Below are 20,230 nucleotides of genomic sequence, written 5' to 3'. Positions count from 1 at the left end.
ATATGTACCAAAGATGGCATCAGGAGGAGTCTTGGCTGCACAGAAACAGTGTAAGCAGTGTGAGCATTTGTTTCTTCATTACAAACCTCTTGGTTACGGTCAGTAGGAGGATCTCTGGACATGTTTCCCTTACTGAAGAGGATATAGGTACAGCAGGTGCAGGTAATTTTACCAGCTGCTGCTGGCTTCATTGTCAAATGCAGCTTGGAAGTGGCAGGGAGAGCCAAATTTAACAGCAACACCTTTTTGTTTCGGTCCGCATTGTATAGACACAAAGGTTGGTTCACACATGCTCTACAGCTTTGTTATTAGTGTTTTTGAGAAACCTTTGGTTGCTTTATCCAGTTTTCAAATCCCCTGATTAAATTTTTATCCATGAGTTCACTAAATTCAGTCACCTCCAAACCAGAGAACTAACATTAACCTCTCTAACTGTATCATTTTACGCTACAGGAGACAGTGACTAAATATCATCTGTTTTTTTCTCATAAGATTGTACAGTACATACACAAAAAGATAAGTCATGGTTTACAGCGAGGCTGAGATCATTATATATAACCTCCTGTGGACCTGCATAGAAGAATGTGAAGCAGGGAGAGGGAAAGCTAATATTATATCCTTCTTTATTTGTCCTTATTTTTTCTCTATTGAGAATTAATCCAAAATAAACAACAGACACACCTGTGTCAAGTGAGCGTTTACAAAAAGACAAATATAACTTGAATCCGGCAAATAATGATGCCACAGCGGTCTCTGTGTTCACATATAAAGCAGTTGGGACAGCATGAACCATCCAAGTGTGAAAACTCTTTAACAGGAACCAAAGTTTGCCCCAGATTAGCAGCCTCATCCCGGGAGAGAGGCTGTCAGGCAAGACTACGCTTCCAGCCGCTCACTGGCGAGCGCTCAGGCTTGAGAAACACAACTGTCGCTGTTGAAGGGTGGAAGAAAAAAGACAGGTATTCACCTGCATTGTTTACTGGTGAATATGCAGTATATGCTTAGTTTTATTCACAACATGATGTAATCATAATAGTCAGTGAGTGTTGATTATGAGCAAAGCTGCTCAAGATCTGCAAACACAAAGAACTTCCACAATATTTTAAATAAAGTTTTTAAACTTTGCCTCACAACCATTTTTTTATGTGTCAGGCTACACTGGAAACATCATCTTTAACACTTTTTTGTCATTTGCTTTTTAATAATGCCACATCTCTTCCAAGTATTCATGCGTTGTAAACTGAGAGGATAAGTTACACATTTTTATTTTGTGTTTATGTTTATGAGTTTGCATTTGGTTCCTGCAGCTACAGTTGAATTTCTTTTCCCTAATCACAAGCACAAAATACTTGAAAACAACAAACTGGAATCAAGCAAGAGCCTAAACCCATGAGCAGGCATTGTAAACTTTGTTAGGACTCTTACAAACACTGAAAATAGCTTTGGTATTGGACCCAAGAATAAACTGAATGCGACACATCCACTATACAGTACATGGTGAACTGGGGAGTATCTTGTTTTAGGGAGGAGGAGGAGGTGGAGGTGTGGGTAAGGATGAGGGGCGGCAGTAGATGAACTGGGAGGTGGTATGGAGAGTGGATAGTTCCACGTCAGTGGGTCGTGCCGGTATGGTGCTGCTGACGTCCACGGAGACAAAAATAGGGAATTGCCCTGTGAAGCTTGGTGTACTGATGCTCGTCAGCAGATAAGACTGACAGGTGTGGCTACCTGAGAGCTGAGGGTTTACCTTCACTCCGGATGCTTGTCTCTAGTGTATTATTTTCAGGATTGTTGGTTGGTTCTGACAGAGCACCAGAAACATCACTTTGTTCTTTTCCTAAATTACAGCAATAATGATTTTGTTAAACAAAATTCTTCTGATATTTAAGGTAATGCATTGTTTTCCTTGACATAATTTAAGTGCCCATCACCTTCATGGAAACCACCTGCAGTTTATGATTATGCATTTTAATTTGTAGTATGGATGATTCCAGGAACGTGTGCAGATTTTCACCACCGCTGCTGACAGATGCAGAGTAACAGTGAGCAGTTGTAGTCAAGTATGTATGAATTGTGCAACACTGCACCCAAGTGGATATGACATGATCTACAACTGCATTATTTTTTATGCCCCTCTACCATAATGCCAGTCACATACAAACACAGCAACGTAGTGATGAGATCGAAATGACCTCATGTCCCTGAGAAGAATTTTCTTTTCTTTTCCTTTATCTAACCCTGAGTTCCTTCTCAAACCTGATAATGAAACACTCCGAGTCAATGCCAGACAAATACATAAGAGTTTCTCAGAGGTGCATTCACCCTGGAGATGGCCATTAAATTGAACATAGTGTGTTTTAATTGTGATGCCTTTACAAGTAGAACTGCGAGTTTTAACCAAGCTGACAAAATGGAAACTTTACTCTCTGCCTGGATGTTGTTCTTGCAGTGATACTGCAGGTGTTTTGTCAGCTCTGCAGTGGCAAGATTAAATGATAAGTGGGAGTTCAGGCTATAGACGTTTCAGTGAAAGTGATTTGTATTTCTACTGTTGAGTTCCCCTCCTGCTTTACAAAGCTCATCTTTGAGAAACACTGACTACAAAATGCACTTTATATTACATTCTAAAATATAGAAAAACATTTCTAGATTGATTTCCTACCTTTATGGCAGCAATCCAGTTTTTAGAACATGGATATCAAGTAGCAGAGACTACAGATGTGCTTAAAGCCAATAATGCATTGTAGTGGACATGAATTAGTGCCTGTTCCCAAGTCAATTCACAGCCAGAGTGTGAAACTCTCCTTACTGCTGCACTGTGTGTGACACACCGATGAATGCCAGATGGCTGAAAATGTTTAGTGCATTGTGCTCTTTAGTAAATATGTAAACAAATGCAATCCCTTACTCTTGGTCTATTGATTCCACATGGATCACATACACCAGACAGCCAGAGCACTTTAAAGTAACTTATTGCTCAGCTTAAATCAAATCAATCATCAGAGACAAAGTGCTTTTCACAAAGTGTTATGGCTAACATGCCCCATTCTCAATTCAGTAGTAGTGACTTGAATGGTCAAGTCCTATTAGATGTCTCCTTTAAAGATGAAATGAAAGTCATCTCCTTGACTGGATGGGAAAGTGGGTGCAACTTCTGGAATGCACTGACCAGCTAGTACAGTGTGAGAATATCCCCGATGTTTTCACTGTCCATATAAGACATTTTTATAGTATATGTATGGTGCCTAATGTGTTCTATGTTGTCGTTGTCTAATGTAGGTAGACGGGATCCTGTGCCTAGCAGATATCTTGACTGATGAAAGCAGTGTGGAAGCAGCCAGGGCTGAGGCAGCGGCGGTAGTGGCGCAGATCACATCGCCTCACCACACATCGACACAGCATCTCGGCAGTTTCCTGGAGAGCATGCAGGACATTGTCACTGCACTGATCAGTGAGTGGATATGGCACCAACAATGTAACCTTTTGACTTTTGACCTTTGATTTGTTAGTATGGGCTTTAGTGCAAGTTTTTATTTTAGTTTACAATAATAGAGGTTCGAAGTACAATATTTCAGATTGTACTTTTTGATTGTTACCTTTCAAACACTCCATGGTTTGGCTTCTGGCGTCACCTCTGTCCAATTTTCAAACTGATGTGTTCATAGAAACAGTCTCTCAGGACGACGACCCAGTGCTTGAGGATGTTCACATACTGTATATGCAAACAAACAAATGCTAGGAACTGTAAACAACTGTAAGAAGTATATCTGTTGAGGAAACAACAACCTTAAGGTGGAGAAAATTGTGTGGTTTTTCAACCAGTGCACTTCACTTTTACAGTACTTTCCTTATGTGTTGTTGTGTTATGTTGGAGCCACTGTACTTACTGAATGATGTCATATTCTGTCAGAGTTGTGCGAGAGTGCCTCCTGTGGTGAAGTTTTCCTCTTGGCGTCTGCAGCCTTGGCCAACATCACCTTCTTCGACAGCATGGCCTGTGAGATTCTCCTGCAGCTTAATGCCATTCACATCCTGCTGCAGGCCTGCAAAGACCGCCAGAGGGTAGACACACCCTACTCCAAAGACCAGGTACACATCTGTATTTCAGAATTATTTCTCATAACATATAAACAAGGGCAGCACGGTGGCACAGTGGTTAGTGCCGTTGCCTCACAGCGCGAAGGTTCCGGGTTCGGGCCCCACCCGGGACCTTTCTGTGTGGAGTTTGCATGTTCTCTCCGGGTACTCTGGCTTCCTCCCACAGTCCAAAGACATGCAGCTTAGGTTGATTGGGGTCTCTAAAATTGCCCATAGGAGTGCGTGTGTCTGGTTGTTCGTCTATGTGTTAGCCCTGTGATGGATTGGCGACCTGTCCAGGGTGTACCCCACCTTCGCCCGATTGCTGGCCGGGATTGGCTCCGGCCCCCCCCCCCGTGACTAAGTGGTAGAGAATGAATGAACATATAAACAAAAAAAAAACCTGAACATGCTGCCTTAACTCACTCATCCACTTGTGGGCTGTTCTACTGCACAATAGCAAACTGAACTATATTACTTAAATTGTATGTTACTGATAAATCTCATTATGTTTATCATTTTTTGTTATTTTTATCTCAGGTGGTGACAATCTTGGCAAACCTCTCTGTTTTAGAGCAATGTGCCTCTGAAGTCCTGCAAGAACAAGGTAATCTATTTACCAACTATAATTTTTCATTGTCTGCTTAGTATCATTATTTTTTCCTGCAAAACTAAAACTAGATGAAGGAACTACATCAGGCTCTACTGAATCTACTGACAATCATTACTTTCTGTGCAAGTAAGAAAAATTGGTGTAATTCTTCTTAAGTCCTCAAGATGGAAGCATCAGGTAAAATATGTGAAGTAGCCTGGAAGAGCTTAAATAAAACATCAAGCACTGGCTACATGCTATTATTTCTTAAACATAGATGTAATACATTGTAATGTAATTTTAATCATGTTTGTTCATACTATTCATATTTTCTGCTCTTATATCTGATTTTGTCAGCAGTTTGTCATTTGTCTTTCTGAGCCCATCCTGCATTTTCCATTGACCCATTGTAAAATTAGGAATTAACCTTAAAACCTTATGTCTAACCAGCTGAAGGCCTGACTGTTCTCTTTTTATCTCACCCCCACCCCTTTTTGTGTTTTTGCACCAATGAATTTATTTTCTAGCTGCCCTTTTGCTCCAAATTCCTTCTGTTAGGGATGTGTATAAATTGTGGCTCTGTTTAGGTTCATCTGAGCATTTTGTTGTGACTGGGTTTTATGTAACTTTGTGTTGTTTGGTTTCTGTGTCTGTTTCTGCATATTTTGCATTGCTTTGTCTTGTTCTTTTATATCATACCTTACTGCTTGTCTGTGTTCTGAATTCATTTTTAAAAAATTCTGAATGTGCTGCTTGTTGTTCTTGGGTCCTTTCTGCTCATCCTGACAGCTTTTGGATGATTTTTGGTTTCCTGTCTGGACAGTCTCTTCTGTATATTTATGTGTTTTAGGGATAGAGCGCCTGCTTCTGCTGCTGGGTGAAAAGCCATCCTCATCCAGTCCATCAGAGGGCGCTGCCTGCGAGCGTGTCCAGCAGAAAGCTGCAGTTACACTGGCCCGTCTGAGCAGAGACCCCGACATAGCCCAAATGGCCATCCAGCTTAAAGGTAGGACTACTGCCAAAATTCAAGTTTTTTAAAGCCTATTTATTATTTATTAAATACAGTCTATACAGAAAAGTTGAAAGAAACAGATAAAGTGCTGAAAAACAAATGGAAAAAGAAATTAGCTAAACATTAACAACAAATAAATATTTATTAATGAGAATTAGCATAGCAAACAATTTCATAACTGAAATGCATCCCAGCCAACAGAGGGTGCTTGAAAAACGTTCTAGAAATAGATCTTAAATAATATGTCCAGAGGGAAGGTAAATTAATTTATAACCATAATGACAATATAGATGGGCCTTGAACTGAGCTTTGAGGTACTCCGTTTGTTACTAAAAAGGCAAATTAATAAAATACAACACTGGACACAGTTTCATTATTTATTTACTTTAAGGCAAAAAAAGGCCTTACAAGATTTATACGGGTCAGATGTCTTTATTTGATCACTGAATGATTAAGCTTCTACTTTAATATACAAATTACTGTATACACTGTACATCTATTTTCCTGCAGACCTCTCTGTCTTATGGAGAAACAGCTCTCTGTGAGTGTTGTATGAATGTATACAAGGGTAGCTGTTTTAGTCTGCTTGATATCAATACCCAAGACTGAAACAAGCCCGTAAATGAGTTTTTCCTCTGCTGTCTTTAGCTGTTCCTCGTCTTATTGAACTGTGTCGCTCCCCTACTGAGAGAAATAACAGTGACTCAGTGCTGGTCGCTTGCCTGGTAGGTATAAAGTATGTCTGTGTGTGTGTGTGTAAAATATGTTTAAATGATTCCATGTCCTGAATACAAGAAATATATGTCACTCCAATATTAAAGCTGCCTATTTCATCGTACACCAAAAATACTAGTGTGAGATCATTATACCACAGCTCTGCATGTGTAACGTGAGTGCGCAAAATATCCAATTTAATTACAGCTATAGGGCAATATTTGAAAATTGAAAATCTATCACAAACTTAATATTTTTAAGCCATGATTGCTGACTGGTTCACACTATCTCAAATAATGTAGGCTTAAATATATACATATCAATGAATAATATCACTGCTCATACTTGATCATTCTCTCATTTTGATCACAATTATTAAAACCAGATCTTAAGGCCGATGAGGGAATTTGAAGGGCATAATGGTCAGGAGTTTATCTGGGCTACTTCATTGCACTGAGAAATACCCTCTTCTTCACTGTAACCACACTTGTCAGTCTATTCAAATTAATAAATTATCCTTTTAGCCAGTAGTTAAGTAGTGCATTTGTAGGTCCTGAATTTGTGCCTTCAAAGGACACTGAGCTTTTGCAGATCACTTGTAATCTTAAATGTAAATGTTGGAGGCTCTCTTGGCTGAATGGGTCTGAGACATTACACTTCTTACTCATGCAGTCTTTAATTCATATGAGATGTGGTGCTAAAGAAAAATCCCAGTGTGTTATTAAATGCTGGCCTAGTGGTACTGAATATAATACAGTACCTCTACAGTTTGTTGCTGTTTGCTGTTAACCTGACACATAAAGGTATTTTAAAAAAATGATTTAACATTATAAAACATATTACAGTTACAACATAAACACCAAAGTGATTGCATATGTGTTTACATGATTACAATGTGTGTTTGCATGATCTTGGTATGTGTAAACACATATTTGTGTGATTTTCCCTTTATGCATATGTGTGTGTGTCCAGGCTGCTTTGAGGAGGCTGGCAGCAGGATGTCCAGACAGCATCGAACCAGCCGACCACCAGCAGCTGATCAAACCACGGCTAGTCGACTCTTTCCTGCTGTGTTCCAACATGGAAGAGAGCTTTGTATGACAGCCTGCACACCAATCACTGATATTGGAGAGGTGAACTCATGTACAAGATGATGTACACTTTCATGACACAGAGGACTATTGAGCAGTTTTACTAGAAAACATTCCATCTATTTACAGAGTGGAACTTGATTTGTCACTTCCTGTGTCCTGACATCATTTCCCAAATGTTATACTGGACAATTTGGATTTGAGTGAAAAGAGTGAAACTGCATTGTGCCAGTGTGAATGGGTGATGAAGACATCTATATGTAAGTGTACATAAATGTGTTGCATAGTGCGACTCGGTGATCACAGTAAATCCAATGAATGTGTAAGGTTTTCTAGAAAAAGGTCATTAGTTCATATTATTCAATGGAGAATTTTATATCATTAATTATAACAGTAATTGTTTTGTAAGAGTAGGTGCTACTGTTTGGAAATAAAAGTATAACCTGTTCTGAAACAAAAGCACCACCCAACAATATTTTGTTCTTTTCTGTCCAAATCATTGTGGCTGTCTGAGAACATAAAATGATCCTTCACACAAGTGGATACAATAAAATGTCTTAATAGTAAAAATGATCATCTAAAGAATTTAGTGTTGGAGTACCATGATGTATGTCTGGCTACATTCTTCTTAGTGCTTTTACTGTTGGTCTGTTAAAAAGTAAACAAAAACAAATAAAACAAAAAAAAATGTTTTAATCAACAGCCACTTTATTTACATAACCATTTAACACTAAATTATTACAGTTAGATATTAAATATTACATGTTTTGAGTATGTTTATCTGTGCACCATAACTGACAGGACACTATATGTATTTAAATGTTTTGATTGAGACATATAGCAAAATGGTCTATTTGTCCTGGTTTACAATAAACAGCTTACGTTTTGTATGGCATTTTGAACTTAATTTGTCATTAATCTCAACTTTTGCATATATTTGCTACTGGAAAATGAATCTTTAAAATGTTTTTAAATTTGAACATAAATTAATTGTTATTTAAAGAAAATTACCATTATTGTATGCCATGCATGGAATAAAGGCAAATATTTATCTAATGTTTAGTGTGTTTTATTATAGTGAATTACTCTCATATGTATTGTGGAACCATGTTAAAATGTCAGTTTTTCTGTGTTGGTATGCTGTATGCTTCATGCTTCAATAAATAAATAAAGCCATTACAAAAGAGCACAGAAGACACTTCAGCCAGAATTCTCGAGTTTGTCCTTCAGAGCAAATCTGATTCTTTCTTGTTGGAAGGAACCTGACAAACCATTTACTGAATTTTGTTGTGTTTGTTGTGTCTTGATGCTTTTCTTTTGTCTCTCATCTATCCACTCAACCCAACTGGTCGAGGCAGAAGGCCGCCCACCAAGAGCATGGTTCTATCAGAGGTTTCTTCTGTTAAAGGGAGTTTTTCCTCTCCACTGTTGCCAAGTACTTGCTCAAGGAGGATTTGTTGGGTTTTTCTCTATGATATTGTAAGGTCTAGACCTTACTATGTAAAGTGCCCTATACAAATAAAAACACAAATGAACTTATTTGAATCCAGAAAGTGGTTCTGGTGTTTTCCAGTGTTGCTGTAAATTTTTTGTTTGCTGTTACAAAGCCATAAGCTTCTGATGTGCAAAAAATAATTATCATAGGGTTTGGTGCAAAACACTGTGAATAAAATCTGAAATATTTCCTCCTAGTAATTAATCAGAGGAATCAAAGTACTGCATTTTGGTGCAGTATTTTTTTATCACATTGTGGCAATATCTCAGGCACATGGTGTGAATTTTACTGTGGGAATGGCAAAATCTGTGCAACACCTTAAATTGCATTAAGCACCTCCTAGCTTTTATATAGTCATTGTAGGGAATGACTGAATTGCAAATTAAATAGACTTACATAATAATTTTAATTTTACATCACTGAAAATCACCAAACAATAAAAATATCAATATGAACTATTCTTTGATATTTAAATACAGACAACGCTTATCCTACTGTATTATCAATCCTAAAGCGTCTATAATTAGTGTTTTTTAAAACCAGGGCCCGGTTTGCTATTTGTTGACATTGATCGGATTAGTTAGTTTGTTCTTAATGGCGACTCTCATTGGTCAGGTCGGTGTCACGTGTGATATAAACGGTTCGGAACACCTGCAGTGTAAAAAACGCTAGTAGTTATGGCGGACTCTGGAGATTTGAGAGTAGTGGTCAAAAATAGTTCAGCAAAACAGAAGTGAGATCAGGAGTAAGTTCATAAAATATCAAAGTTAACATTTTTTGAAGGCTCAAAATGACAAAAACGTTGTTTCACGGTTTTGTGACTCCGACAACAAACTGCGGCGGCTAGCTCTAATGTTAGCATGGTGCCTAAAGAATGCCCTAGCCTAAAAGATGGTAAACAGGGACAGGTCTCCTTATTACAAAATGCCAGCTGTGAAGATTGGAAACTTTTGCTTTCCCAGCTGTAGAGACCGCCGAACCAGACATAGGGACCATACAGCTGTCCTTAACACCAAACCAGAAGATCTATACAACACTGTCCTGTTTAAAATTTAAATGTGGTGTCTTTGGCACTGTTCGCTCCTTTTGGCCTAAAGTGGATCCAGGATAACCAGGCGTACACACTTATAAGGGTAAGACAATATTTAATTTTATTCTTCGTTATTCTTCCATTTATATGTTCTAGATTGCATCAGCATGCCCAATAGTGTGACGGTCATCCTGTTGGAGAGATTTGTCTGTTATTTGAGAGATGTGATGAAGTAGAAATAAAATGAATTATTGTACAAGGTTTGACTTGGCAGCCTCACATTTTGCAGTAAGTGGTTACTTGTTGCAGCTATGAGAGAGGGCTGACATACAGTATTTATCTAAACCCAGGGGCTGATGACTGGTTTAAACCACCAACAATATGCCAGTAAGAAGGGGTTGCTCATAGGGATTAATTTAGGGAGAATTATCACTTGAATTTGCAAAAATGGCTTAAATGTAAATTGCTAAAATATAAACCTCCTTATTTCACATTGTGTCGCTGCAATGCCACTGAAAACCGCATGCTTTTTGGGCTCTATATTCCATATACATTCTTTATGGAGCTGGTTATTACTGCTGCACTACCTGACTGACACAACTGTCTCCAGCTGTTATGACCACATATGACTTAATTTCACAGATGGGGCAAGAGGGGCAAAGAGGAGTGGTGGGAGACGAGGAGGGGATACTGCTTGAGTTTTGTTCTGAAGAAGTTAGTTAATGCAGCTTTAACTTAGTTTCACTGCATAACAGGTTGCAGTCAGCTCCTGTTCATCTTTGTTGTGAAACACTGCTACACCTCTGGTACAGCAGACAAACCCCACATTCATGGTTCATGCAGCTAAGGCTCCCTGGAGGGCCTTCTGACCTCCAGCTATCTCTGAGGAACTACACTCACATATATATCTTGCCAAAAATTCAGGCACAGGGATGAGAAATGTCTTTGAATGAGGCTCACAGATAAAGACAGAGGCAAAGATACTAAGAGAAGGTCCCAAGAGTCTACCTGTTGGTCTTCTGTGAACCACCAGGTCTTCTCAAAAAAACCAGGAGGGACCTTTACTATTAAGTCTCTAACTTTTCAAAAATCACTGGGCCTCACTGGGTGGGGGGTGGTGAGAATGTATTGCAGTTGGGCACGTTAGACAAAACTTGTCATCAAAATGTCAGGTATTCACACACTGAGGATTCATTCATTCATTGATGCATTTATTCATAATAACTTTGAAAAGGATTCACAAGCCCAAGTGCTGCAAAGTTTTATACAACAGTTTTCAGCTGTCCAAGTGAGTGATAGCACAGAAACATGTGAGGGCTTATCTGTACAACTTGTCCTTTGTATTGTCATCTCTTTGATGAAAAACAGTTTTTTCCCTCTCCATAAGACTTCCTCTCCTTGGAGAGACAGTTGAGGGTCTTCTTGCTTTCTCTGGAGCTTCTTTTTCACCTAAGGGCACTTATGCTGAGCCTGCACTTGTTATCCTCCTACCCAAGTGCTGAGACAATTGAGCTGCTTTGTGTGTGCGTGTATGTGTGTTGTCCAGCATTCATGCGGGACTGTGTTCAGAGGCCTCTGTGATAGAATATGCTCCTGCCTCGCTTTGTTCAGACCCAATGAAATATGTATTGATGCAGAGGAGGACTAAACAGGCAGTCTAAAAACACAGGTTTCTTTGATATTGTTTTGGTTCGACCATGACCATGAAACCAAGTATTGTAGCTCTGAGTTTTTCAGTGTTTCTTAGTTTCTAAGCTGCTGAACTTTAACTTTCCCTTTCTACATTGCCTTCTGTATGTATATTGGTCCCATTCTTATTTTTTTTTTCCTTACTGGCAGTTTGATCAAAGTAATACCAGGTAGGAAATTAATTCTAATGTTTTTGAAGATGCGAGTGCTTGTTTTAGGACCAAGCTAACTCAGGCAGCTTGTTCAGAGCATAACAGTCTGTTGGTAAGGATGCTGATGTTCCAGCTGCACATTATATGTAGCTGCATTTCCACTGTTTGAATATAATGAGCGGTACACCCTGTGCTTCCCATTACCGTCACACGGCAAAATCTCACGGGTTGATGCGGACTGTCATACTTTGCTTTTCCACTGTATGTGCCGGTCTCTGTTTAGAGGAGGGAGGGGCTGCACTCCTCTCTCTCTCTCACACACACACACACACACATCTGCAGATGACGTGAAGTGCTTCCATAGTGCAACAATCAGCCAGTAACGCAGAGTGTATGGGAGGTTTTTGTTCTCACTGTTGCAGTTGTGCTGATGAAGCCTATGGCATGAAGTTTGTACTGAGTTTTCATTTAGTGGCTGTCTGGTGTAGCTGTCATTACTCTAATTAAACATGCTTCCAAAAAAACACTAAAGTGATGACTGTCCTGCTCTGAATGCAGAGGCATTTTACTGGCAGCAGTAAATGCTGAAAGATTTCCTGGACTGATAAAGTTGGTGACAGTATTTGGACACCCATCTGACAAATGTAGGCCACCAGCTGAGAAGGTGTTAACAGCAGCTCTACTACCTACAGACAGGAAAGGAAGTTCGGCAATTTTGAGCAAAGTCATTATTTTGTGGTGTTAAAGAAATAATTTGTGATTTTCAGGTTGGTGTTAAAACAGTGTTGATGAATCCCTATGTATGTGAGAATAGGTCTTGGTCGTTGTCACTTCTCCTACTCTACACACTGAACCTGAATGTTTATATCTGGAACACCTCTATGCTGCAAAAAATGAGGGACAAGCTACACCACACATGTTTTACCCATTGTTTACTACTAGAGTTGTGCTAAGTGATGATTTTATAGTTTAAACAGTTTTATGTAAATCTGTTTTTTTTTTTCATTCAGCCATAGTAAGCTGCAGTACAGAGTCATTTTTATCTTCTTTTCACGGTCTGTTCCAAACCAAAAATCTGACATTCTGTGTAGCAAAAGGATGCAAGGACTTGCAGTCTAATGCAAGAAGACATTTTTCTGCCACTCCAGAGATTGAATATTTTGTCTCATATATTTTGTTTCTGACTTGGAAACGTTGCTCTGTCTTAGGCTTTTTATTTCTGAGGGTGAAAGTGATTGACATTTCTCTTTCCTTTGAAACTGCTTTCAGAAGTTTTTAAATTAGACTTTTTACATTTGCAAAACGCACAAATTAGTAAAATAATTTGGCCAAACTTAAAAGGCAAATTCCTTTGGCCAAAAGATTAAAAAGATGTAAAACCACATATTTTCATGATGCACACAAAGAACCGTGGACTCTTGTTTCCACTGTTAGTCCATCGATGAGCTGCTCTCCAAACGCAGCTGATCTAAGGCTCAAGGACTCTATCATCAGGAAGGGATGGTTAAGGGGCTTCTACTTGGAACAGCTCCCTGAAAAACAGGCAAGATGATGTCCTTCTGAGGTGTGTTAAGATGCACATTTGCAAAGTTTCTAATAAACTGTCCTCTCCTCTCATTCACGTAGTAAAATAAAGATTGAGACAGCACTGAGTTCAGTCTGCTCTGCTTGACAGACACTGTCTGATAACTGACATCCCTTTGAAACCAATAATTTCAGTTTATTTAAACTACAGTTGCATTGTGTTAGAAACAAGATGATAGTTCCCACACATTTTTTGGTGTTAATTACTGCAGCAGCAGTTCATTAACAAGTGGCCAACTGTGACCAACATAGAGCCCCCAAAAAGTCTGCTGTTGGCTCTCCAGTCCACTGATGTGTGTGTGTGTGTAACAACAGGGAGGTCCACTGTTGGATAGGTCTGCAAGCACACAGCATCCTGCCGCATCACATATAGACCTCACAGTATACAGACACTAATTATGACTCAAATGCTATCATTTATTGGACAGCCAATTAAGAGAGCAATATTCCTGTTCATAGATACCATTAGTCCACTCCCCAGCTGACTCCCATTAGAGGACCCAATGGGATTTTAATTGCTGAAATACAACCACAACATAGTGTGAATTATCAGAATTTTGTGGTCACAACGTTTTGGCCACAGTCAGTGGAGGGTAAAAAACATAATGCCAGAAATGTTCAGGAGTTAGTTTACAATGATCATATGGCCTTATCCTGTAGCTGCCATGCATTAAAGCATAGACCCAGAACTGGCAGCCCACGGGCCACATCTAGCTTACCGAAGCCAGATCATCCCTAAGACTGCCTGTGGTATTTAGATTTTTTTCTTCCAAAACCCCTAAAACAATTGATGGAAATAATTTTATTACAAATAATTTACTGACCCCAAATATGTGCATTCAACCCATGTTTTAAATTTATCTGTCAGCTTATTATCAGTGAGGAGACTATACAACCCGATGCAGGAATCAGGTCTATCTCACTCACAAACTAATAGGTTGATTCGCTGGTAGCCTACAGTGTGAAATACACTGGTTGCACACTGGTTTTAAGATAGACTTTTATGAATGGAGTGTGACTTGTGCTGTGGAACAAACTCATTTTCACATTTAACATTTTGTTTTATGTATGTATATTTTCACGTGCTCTTATTTAACAGTTCAGCATTTAAGTAGGCCTATAAGTGTTAGTTTACAGTGATATAGAGCAGTAAAAATAACTTTTTATTAATTAAGCCTAAATATTATTATGCGATAGTCTGGCCCCCATAGTGTCTGCTCAGAAAAAGTCTGGCCCTTGGGTATATGTAGCTGATAACTTCAAATTGTTTTGTCATCAGCTTGAAACACTGATGAAAAAGAACAGCTTTTTATCCAGCCTGGGCTATATATGGCATGAACATATTCCATGTTTGATTACAAATCTGGCCTTTTTGGCCCCTCTTTGCTCCGAAGTGACCAAAACAAGCAAATTTACGTAACACCTTTAACCCAGTTGTTTTTTCATATTGTATGTGAGTCATTTAGAATAAGAGGTAGTCTTTCACCCTATTTTCCAGCCAGTGTTTAGCCAGCATCCACTCAATAAAACAGACAATTTTAAATTTTCCTGGAGTTTTTTATGTAACATTTTGATGAAAGAAACTTGAGAATTCAGCATAATGAAACAGTTTACTGATACGCAGTTATAACAGAACTCAGAAGAAGCATCTGCATGTTAATCTGTACTAAAACTACAATTAATGCAAGACCAAGCCATGTACTGTACAGTAAACTTTATTGTCACAGATCTTCAAGGTAAAACATTTTTTTTTCCTTTTGTGTTCAGGAGAATTCCTGGTGCACTGCCTTTGTGGACTGTATTTGTTCAGTTGTTGCCTAAGTGCATCTAAATTTGTTCATGCCGTGCAGGACTGCAGGAATTTACACTGTGTGTGTGTGTGTGTGTGTGTGTCAGAATTGACTTTCAAATTAATGCTTTATACTGAGGCTCAAATAGCTGCTTTTTGTCTCAAGACATGCAGCCTTGATAAAATGTTCAACATATTCTGTCATGATTCGGTTCCGCTGCTTCCTGTCCGGCTTTTATTTTGATGTTACTTCCTGTTTTTGTTTCACCTTAGTTTCGGTCTTTTTGCGTTCTTCATCACTCACATTGGTTTCACCTGTTTTGTTATTGTTTGCACCTCTATTTAGGCAGCGTCCTCTCACCAGGACGCGGCCAGATTGTTCTAGACCCCAGCTCTAACTCTCCAGCTCTAACTCTCCAGCTTTCCTTCGGTTTTGGTATCTTGTGTTTCTGACCCGGACTGTTACCTTGGTATATTCGTTTCTGCTTTGCCCTCTTGTCTCGGACTGCCACAGTGTATGATATCGGACTTCCCTCTGGACTACGTATTTTGGATCACCTCTGTTGGATGTGTTTGCTGGCTCTGACCTCGGACTGTTAAGGACATGCGAGTTTTTGTGTTTGCACCGTGTCTTGTATGGGTTTTTGTTATTGTTAGTTCTCTTATTAAAGAGACTGTTTTGTTTTACACTTCCTCGTCTGGCCATTTAATTGAGTTCACCTAACACTTTTCGCCACATTACGCGCACCGTTTCTGACATATTCAGGGCTGCAATTTATGTTTCACATTATAAATTAAAAGATAAACAAAGGTGATTAATTTTCAGTGAAAAGATTTTTTTTTAAAAATCTTTTCACTAAAATAACTTTTGAGCATCATGTACAGTTATGGTCAGAGTGCAGCATGTCTATGGAAAAAGGAATGAATTCATGATTAAAATTAGTTGGTTTCAAATGTTTTTTTTTTTGTTTTTTTTTTTTTATTAAGTCTGTATTTTTGCATTTCAGTGTTTGTATGTATGAGGGAGAGCGACCACTGCTCTTTGCGGACTGGAGCATTCCAGCAAAGAAAAGCTACCTTGAACATTTTGTGTACACACACACATGAACCGTCTTCCTCCTTTAGTACCACCTAAACTAATGAGGACTTTTAGTAACATAATTGATTCTACATTACTGCTAACCCAAAGGCTTCATTCAAACAATGAAATCTGTTCCTTCTCACTGACATTGTATTGATGTGTTCAGGACCAGGAGTTCTTGTATCTGATGGTGTTTGTCCATCAGCATTGATTGGCCCTGCTGAGCTGAGGTGTGTGTAACTACCAAGCGGTAACCTCTGAGCCTGAGAAATGAAGCAAATGTGGAAATATTAAAACCTGCAGTTCCTTGAATGGCCACTTGAGGCTGACTTCAAAAGGGAGTCAGTCCCCATATACCCCCATGTTAAAATGCCCAACTGTTAAAATGCCCACAGCAGAAATAAACATGCTTACAGCCTGGTACAAAAAACTGTTTTGGTCTCTATAGATTAATTTTTATATAACTCGCCTGTTTAAATTGTATTGAGGCTAAATGTTTTACATAATTAAGGGTGTAGCTGCTTTGAGTGATAGAGGTGAGGGTCCCGCCACAAGTAGCTAGCCGCTAGCTGTCTAGTGAGCCCCACTCATGCTCCACCTCTTTACCAATTTTTGGATTAGCCGATATTATCTACCTTATATATCTAAAGGTCTGCCCCCAACCCCTACCTTAACCTTAACATAAACCTGATTCTACTCTTATCTCTAAAACCAATTCTTAACCTTCAAAAGTTGAAATAGCCCTTTAAGGTTGTGAGGACCGCCTAAATTGTCCTTGCAATGGTGGTATCAAACAAAAAAAAACTGTCCACATAATATAATAAAGACGTGTACACACATGCAATACCTCTCCATCCATTATCTATACGGCTTATGCTGAAGAGGGTTGCGGGGGGCTGGAGCCAATTCCAGCTGACAGAGGGTGAGAGGTAGGGTCCACCCTGGACAGGTCGCCAGTCTGTCACAGAGCTGACACTTAGAGACAGACAACCACACACACCCACACTCGCTCCTAGGTGAAATTTAGAGTCACCGATCAACCTAAACTGAATGTCTTTGGACTGTGGGAGGAAGCCGGAGTACCTGGAGAGAACACACATGATATCTGTTTAGATAATTTAAAATGAATGTTTTTCCACTGTCTTTTTAAAAACATTCAAGTCTGTGCAGAGTAGCTTACTTAACCCCTGTTCCCCAAGGCTGTTAACACACTCCTCTGTCCCTCAGTAAATCATCCAGCATCCATAATAACCCACCACACATGCACATGCACACACGTTTCCCTCTCTGGTCCTCGGAGACCCCCTTGCCATTAACAGGCCATTGTAGCACACCTTTTACATTTGGGCCCCCCCTTCACTTCTTATTCCTCTCCATCTCAGAGGATTTGTGGGAGAGATTGTTTCAGCAGAATTGTATTTGTTTTTTCTGTATCGCTGCCCGTAACTGCAGACAGTAGCAAACCACTGGACTGTGTGTGTTAACTGTCTGTGTCCACAGTTATGATGGCGTGGATCATGTAACAGCCTGAGACTCTGTAGCCTGTAGGTTTTATATATCTAACAAGCCTGAGTGTGTTTGATGCCTTTTTGGATTGGCAGTAGCTGCTTCTGGTCTCCAAGGTATTTATAGTTTGAGTGACATGTTGTGTGTTGTTTTTTCCAAACTGCACTGGATGTGAGAAAATGCCAGCTGCTAAAAAATGGCAGTACAAAATGTTATTAGGGTAATGGTGATTTTATAGTGTCGCCCCCCCCCCCAATGTTTTTTGTTTTTGATGTACTTTGAATTTTTTGATTTTATTAACACTGGATGAAAGGCTCACTCACCATTTACACAAATTGCACTTGCATTGAGGTGCTACTAAAACAAATAGAGCTGAATTGACCATTGATTCATGTAACTTTTCCAGAAGCAGAAAGATAAACCTTGCCCCCTGTACAGTATGTAACCGACTGTGTCCTCAAGTGACACTCCTGGTTAAACATGAAAACATGTGGCTGATTGAGTTTGCTCCCTTGGAGTGGATGTTTGAACATGTGTGTGTGTGTGTGTGTGTGTGTAGTGCGTATTTTCACGTGAAGAACACATGGAAAAAGTCGAGTTGTACCATTTGCAAAGTTGTGTGTGACCCCTCAGTCCTCCTTAACCACTCTTACCAGCCATACTTAAGGGCTCTGTGCTTAACAGTTGTTTTCTAGGAGCACTGATTCTACAAAATAGAAAAAAATCTAGGAGAATAGTAAGAAATGACATTAATGCTGATGTCTCAGTGTTAATTATGACAAAGATATGAATGGTGAACTTTTATGAATGGAGCGGATAGTTAGTGGAGGGAGCTAGAAGTGAAGGAGATGACAGCCATATAGCTGGTTCTGGACGCATCTCCTAGAAACTGTTGGGAGACAGCTGTGCATTTCACTTTAACTCATAAGGGCAAGCAAACCATTTGCAAAAGCAGCCGCTTATACTGCTTTCCTACCAATAAGTACTGTGTATATATGGGGTTTTTATACCCGGCTGAACCGGCCTTTAACTTCTTACAACATTCCCACTTCTGACTGACCCAACCCGGCTCGGCTCTCCAGCTTCTTTCCCCTCTGGTAAGTCATATTTGACGGTATCACGTCATGCCAGCAAAAAGTCTTTTTATTATGTGGGTCTGACGGCCATGTCAGATTAAAAAAAAAAAAAAAAACGAAGATTAAAAAACTAATTCAGAAAAATACAATTAATGGAAAAAAAACAAATTACAACTGAAGCTTGATTAGTTAGCAAATGATCCATACTTCCATCCAAGTCCATACACGTACAGTATATTTTATTTCTATTTTTAGATACATAAGGACAAGAATATAAATAAGTTTAATTGTTCTGTGCCTAACACTGCTGTATTTGAGTAAACCAAACCAAAACCTGACCTATACAGTAGCTGAATGAAGAAACCATGCTTTAGTTATGGTATTGATGATTCTGAGTGAACCTTGCCAAATTGGAAATAAGCCACTTTGATTATTTTGAATGAAGTAGTGATTTATTATTATTACTTTTTTTTACGTCAGAACCCTGCTGCACATTTAAGAACTGCAGTATTTACAGTATCGATGAACATCATTTAACAGTTAAATGATGTACAGTAACTGCAAGTACAACACTCCTGCAGCTCCAAGACACAACACACCAAATCTGACAGAAAATATCCTGTCCAATGGAACGACTAATTGCAGTTATAAAGTATGTTCTTCGCTCATGTAGATCAACAGTGTCTCTGGCAATTAGCCCCCCACCCTTTCCCTCGAGGACTGAGGCCTGAATCCCACATGTCACCCTCTTCACATAATGAAGAGACAGTGGGTGTCATTTCTGAACTTGGCAATGTGCTACTGACATGAGAGTTAGAGTATTAAATGGACTAACTGCCGGCTTCACCGTAGATGAACACTGGTGTCTGAGCCCAGTGATTGATGCGGTTCCACACAAAAATGACATTTGTCTGACAATAAAATTGGATACTAACCTGTCTGAAAGCTGTCTCCATTTGCCTAGAACAAATGTTGGCGTTGGAAAACAGTTTGACACACTTTCCTTTTGAATGCATAGAGAAGGCGACGCCATCCTTTGGCTCACGGTAATGGCCCCTTATTGTTGGCCACAGAGGATGTGGCGCTATTCATACCGGTGGATGATTGAAAAGAAAATTGAATCCCTTTTGATGTGATAAATGTGTCTATTACTGCATTTACACACAAAATGTCGGTGGAAATTATAGTGGGGAGGCAGGGCTCAGAGGGGAAAATACATAGGGATGGCATATTGGCTAGCTTTGATTGGAGCTGAAATATAAATATACTGTACCAGTAGATGAAATGAGCCCAAGCTCCCTGATTTTTTTTTTTTTTTTTCACACGGAACTTACCAAAAGAA

At 39.3% G+C, this 20,230-nt stretch overlaps 2 protein-coding genes across 7 annotated transcripts in view; both read left to right on the top strand.

Moving 5' to 3' along the window:
- The window catches only part of insc (INSC spindle orientation adaptor protein), a 43,160-nt gene extending 34,786 nt beyond the window's left edge, over nt 1-8,374 (top strand). The window contains 6 exon segments of the mRNA XM_020593333.1: nt 3,280-3,451; nt 3,911-4,089; nt 4,618-4,684; nt 5,520-5,675; nt 6,330-6,406; nt 7,368-8,374. Of these exon segments, the coding sequence (XP_020448989.1) occupies nt 3,280-3,451; nt 3,911-4,089; nt 4,618-4,684; nt 5,520-5,675; nt 6,330-6,406; nt 7,368-7,496 (780 nt within the window). The 3' untranslated portion in view covers nt 7,497-8,374.
- Nucleotides 8,375-9,603: 1,229 nt separating this feature from the next.
- LOC109956369 (ethanolamine kinase 1) overlaps nt 9,604-20,230 on the top strand; it is a 56,015-nt gene continuing 45,388 nt past the window's right edge. For all 6 annotated transcript variants that reach the window (XR_002274394.1, XR_002274393.1, XM_020593400.1 and 3 more), the window contains exon 1: nt 9,604-10,114. The gene's annotated coding sequence lies outside the window, so the exon portion shown is untranslated. The remainder of the gene's footprint in view (nt 10,115-20,230) is intronic.

This window comes from Monopterus albus, unplaced genomic scaffold (assembly GCF_001952655.1).
Source record: "Monopterus albus unplaced genomic scaffold, M_albus_1.0 scaffold19.1, whole genome shotgun sequence".
In the NCBI taxonomy this organism is placed as follows: domain Eukaryota; kingdom Metazoa; phylum Chordata; class Actinopteri; order Synbranchiformes; family Synbranchidae; genus Monopterus; species Monopterus albus.
This window is presented reverse-complemented; position numbering and strand designations above follow the sequence as displayed.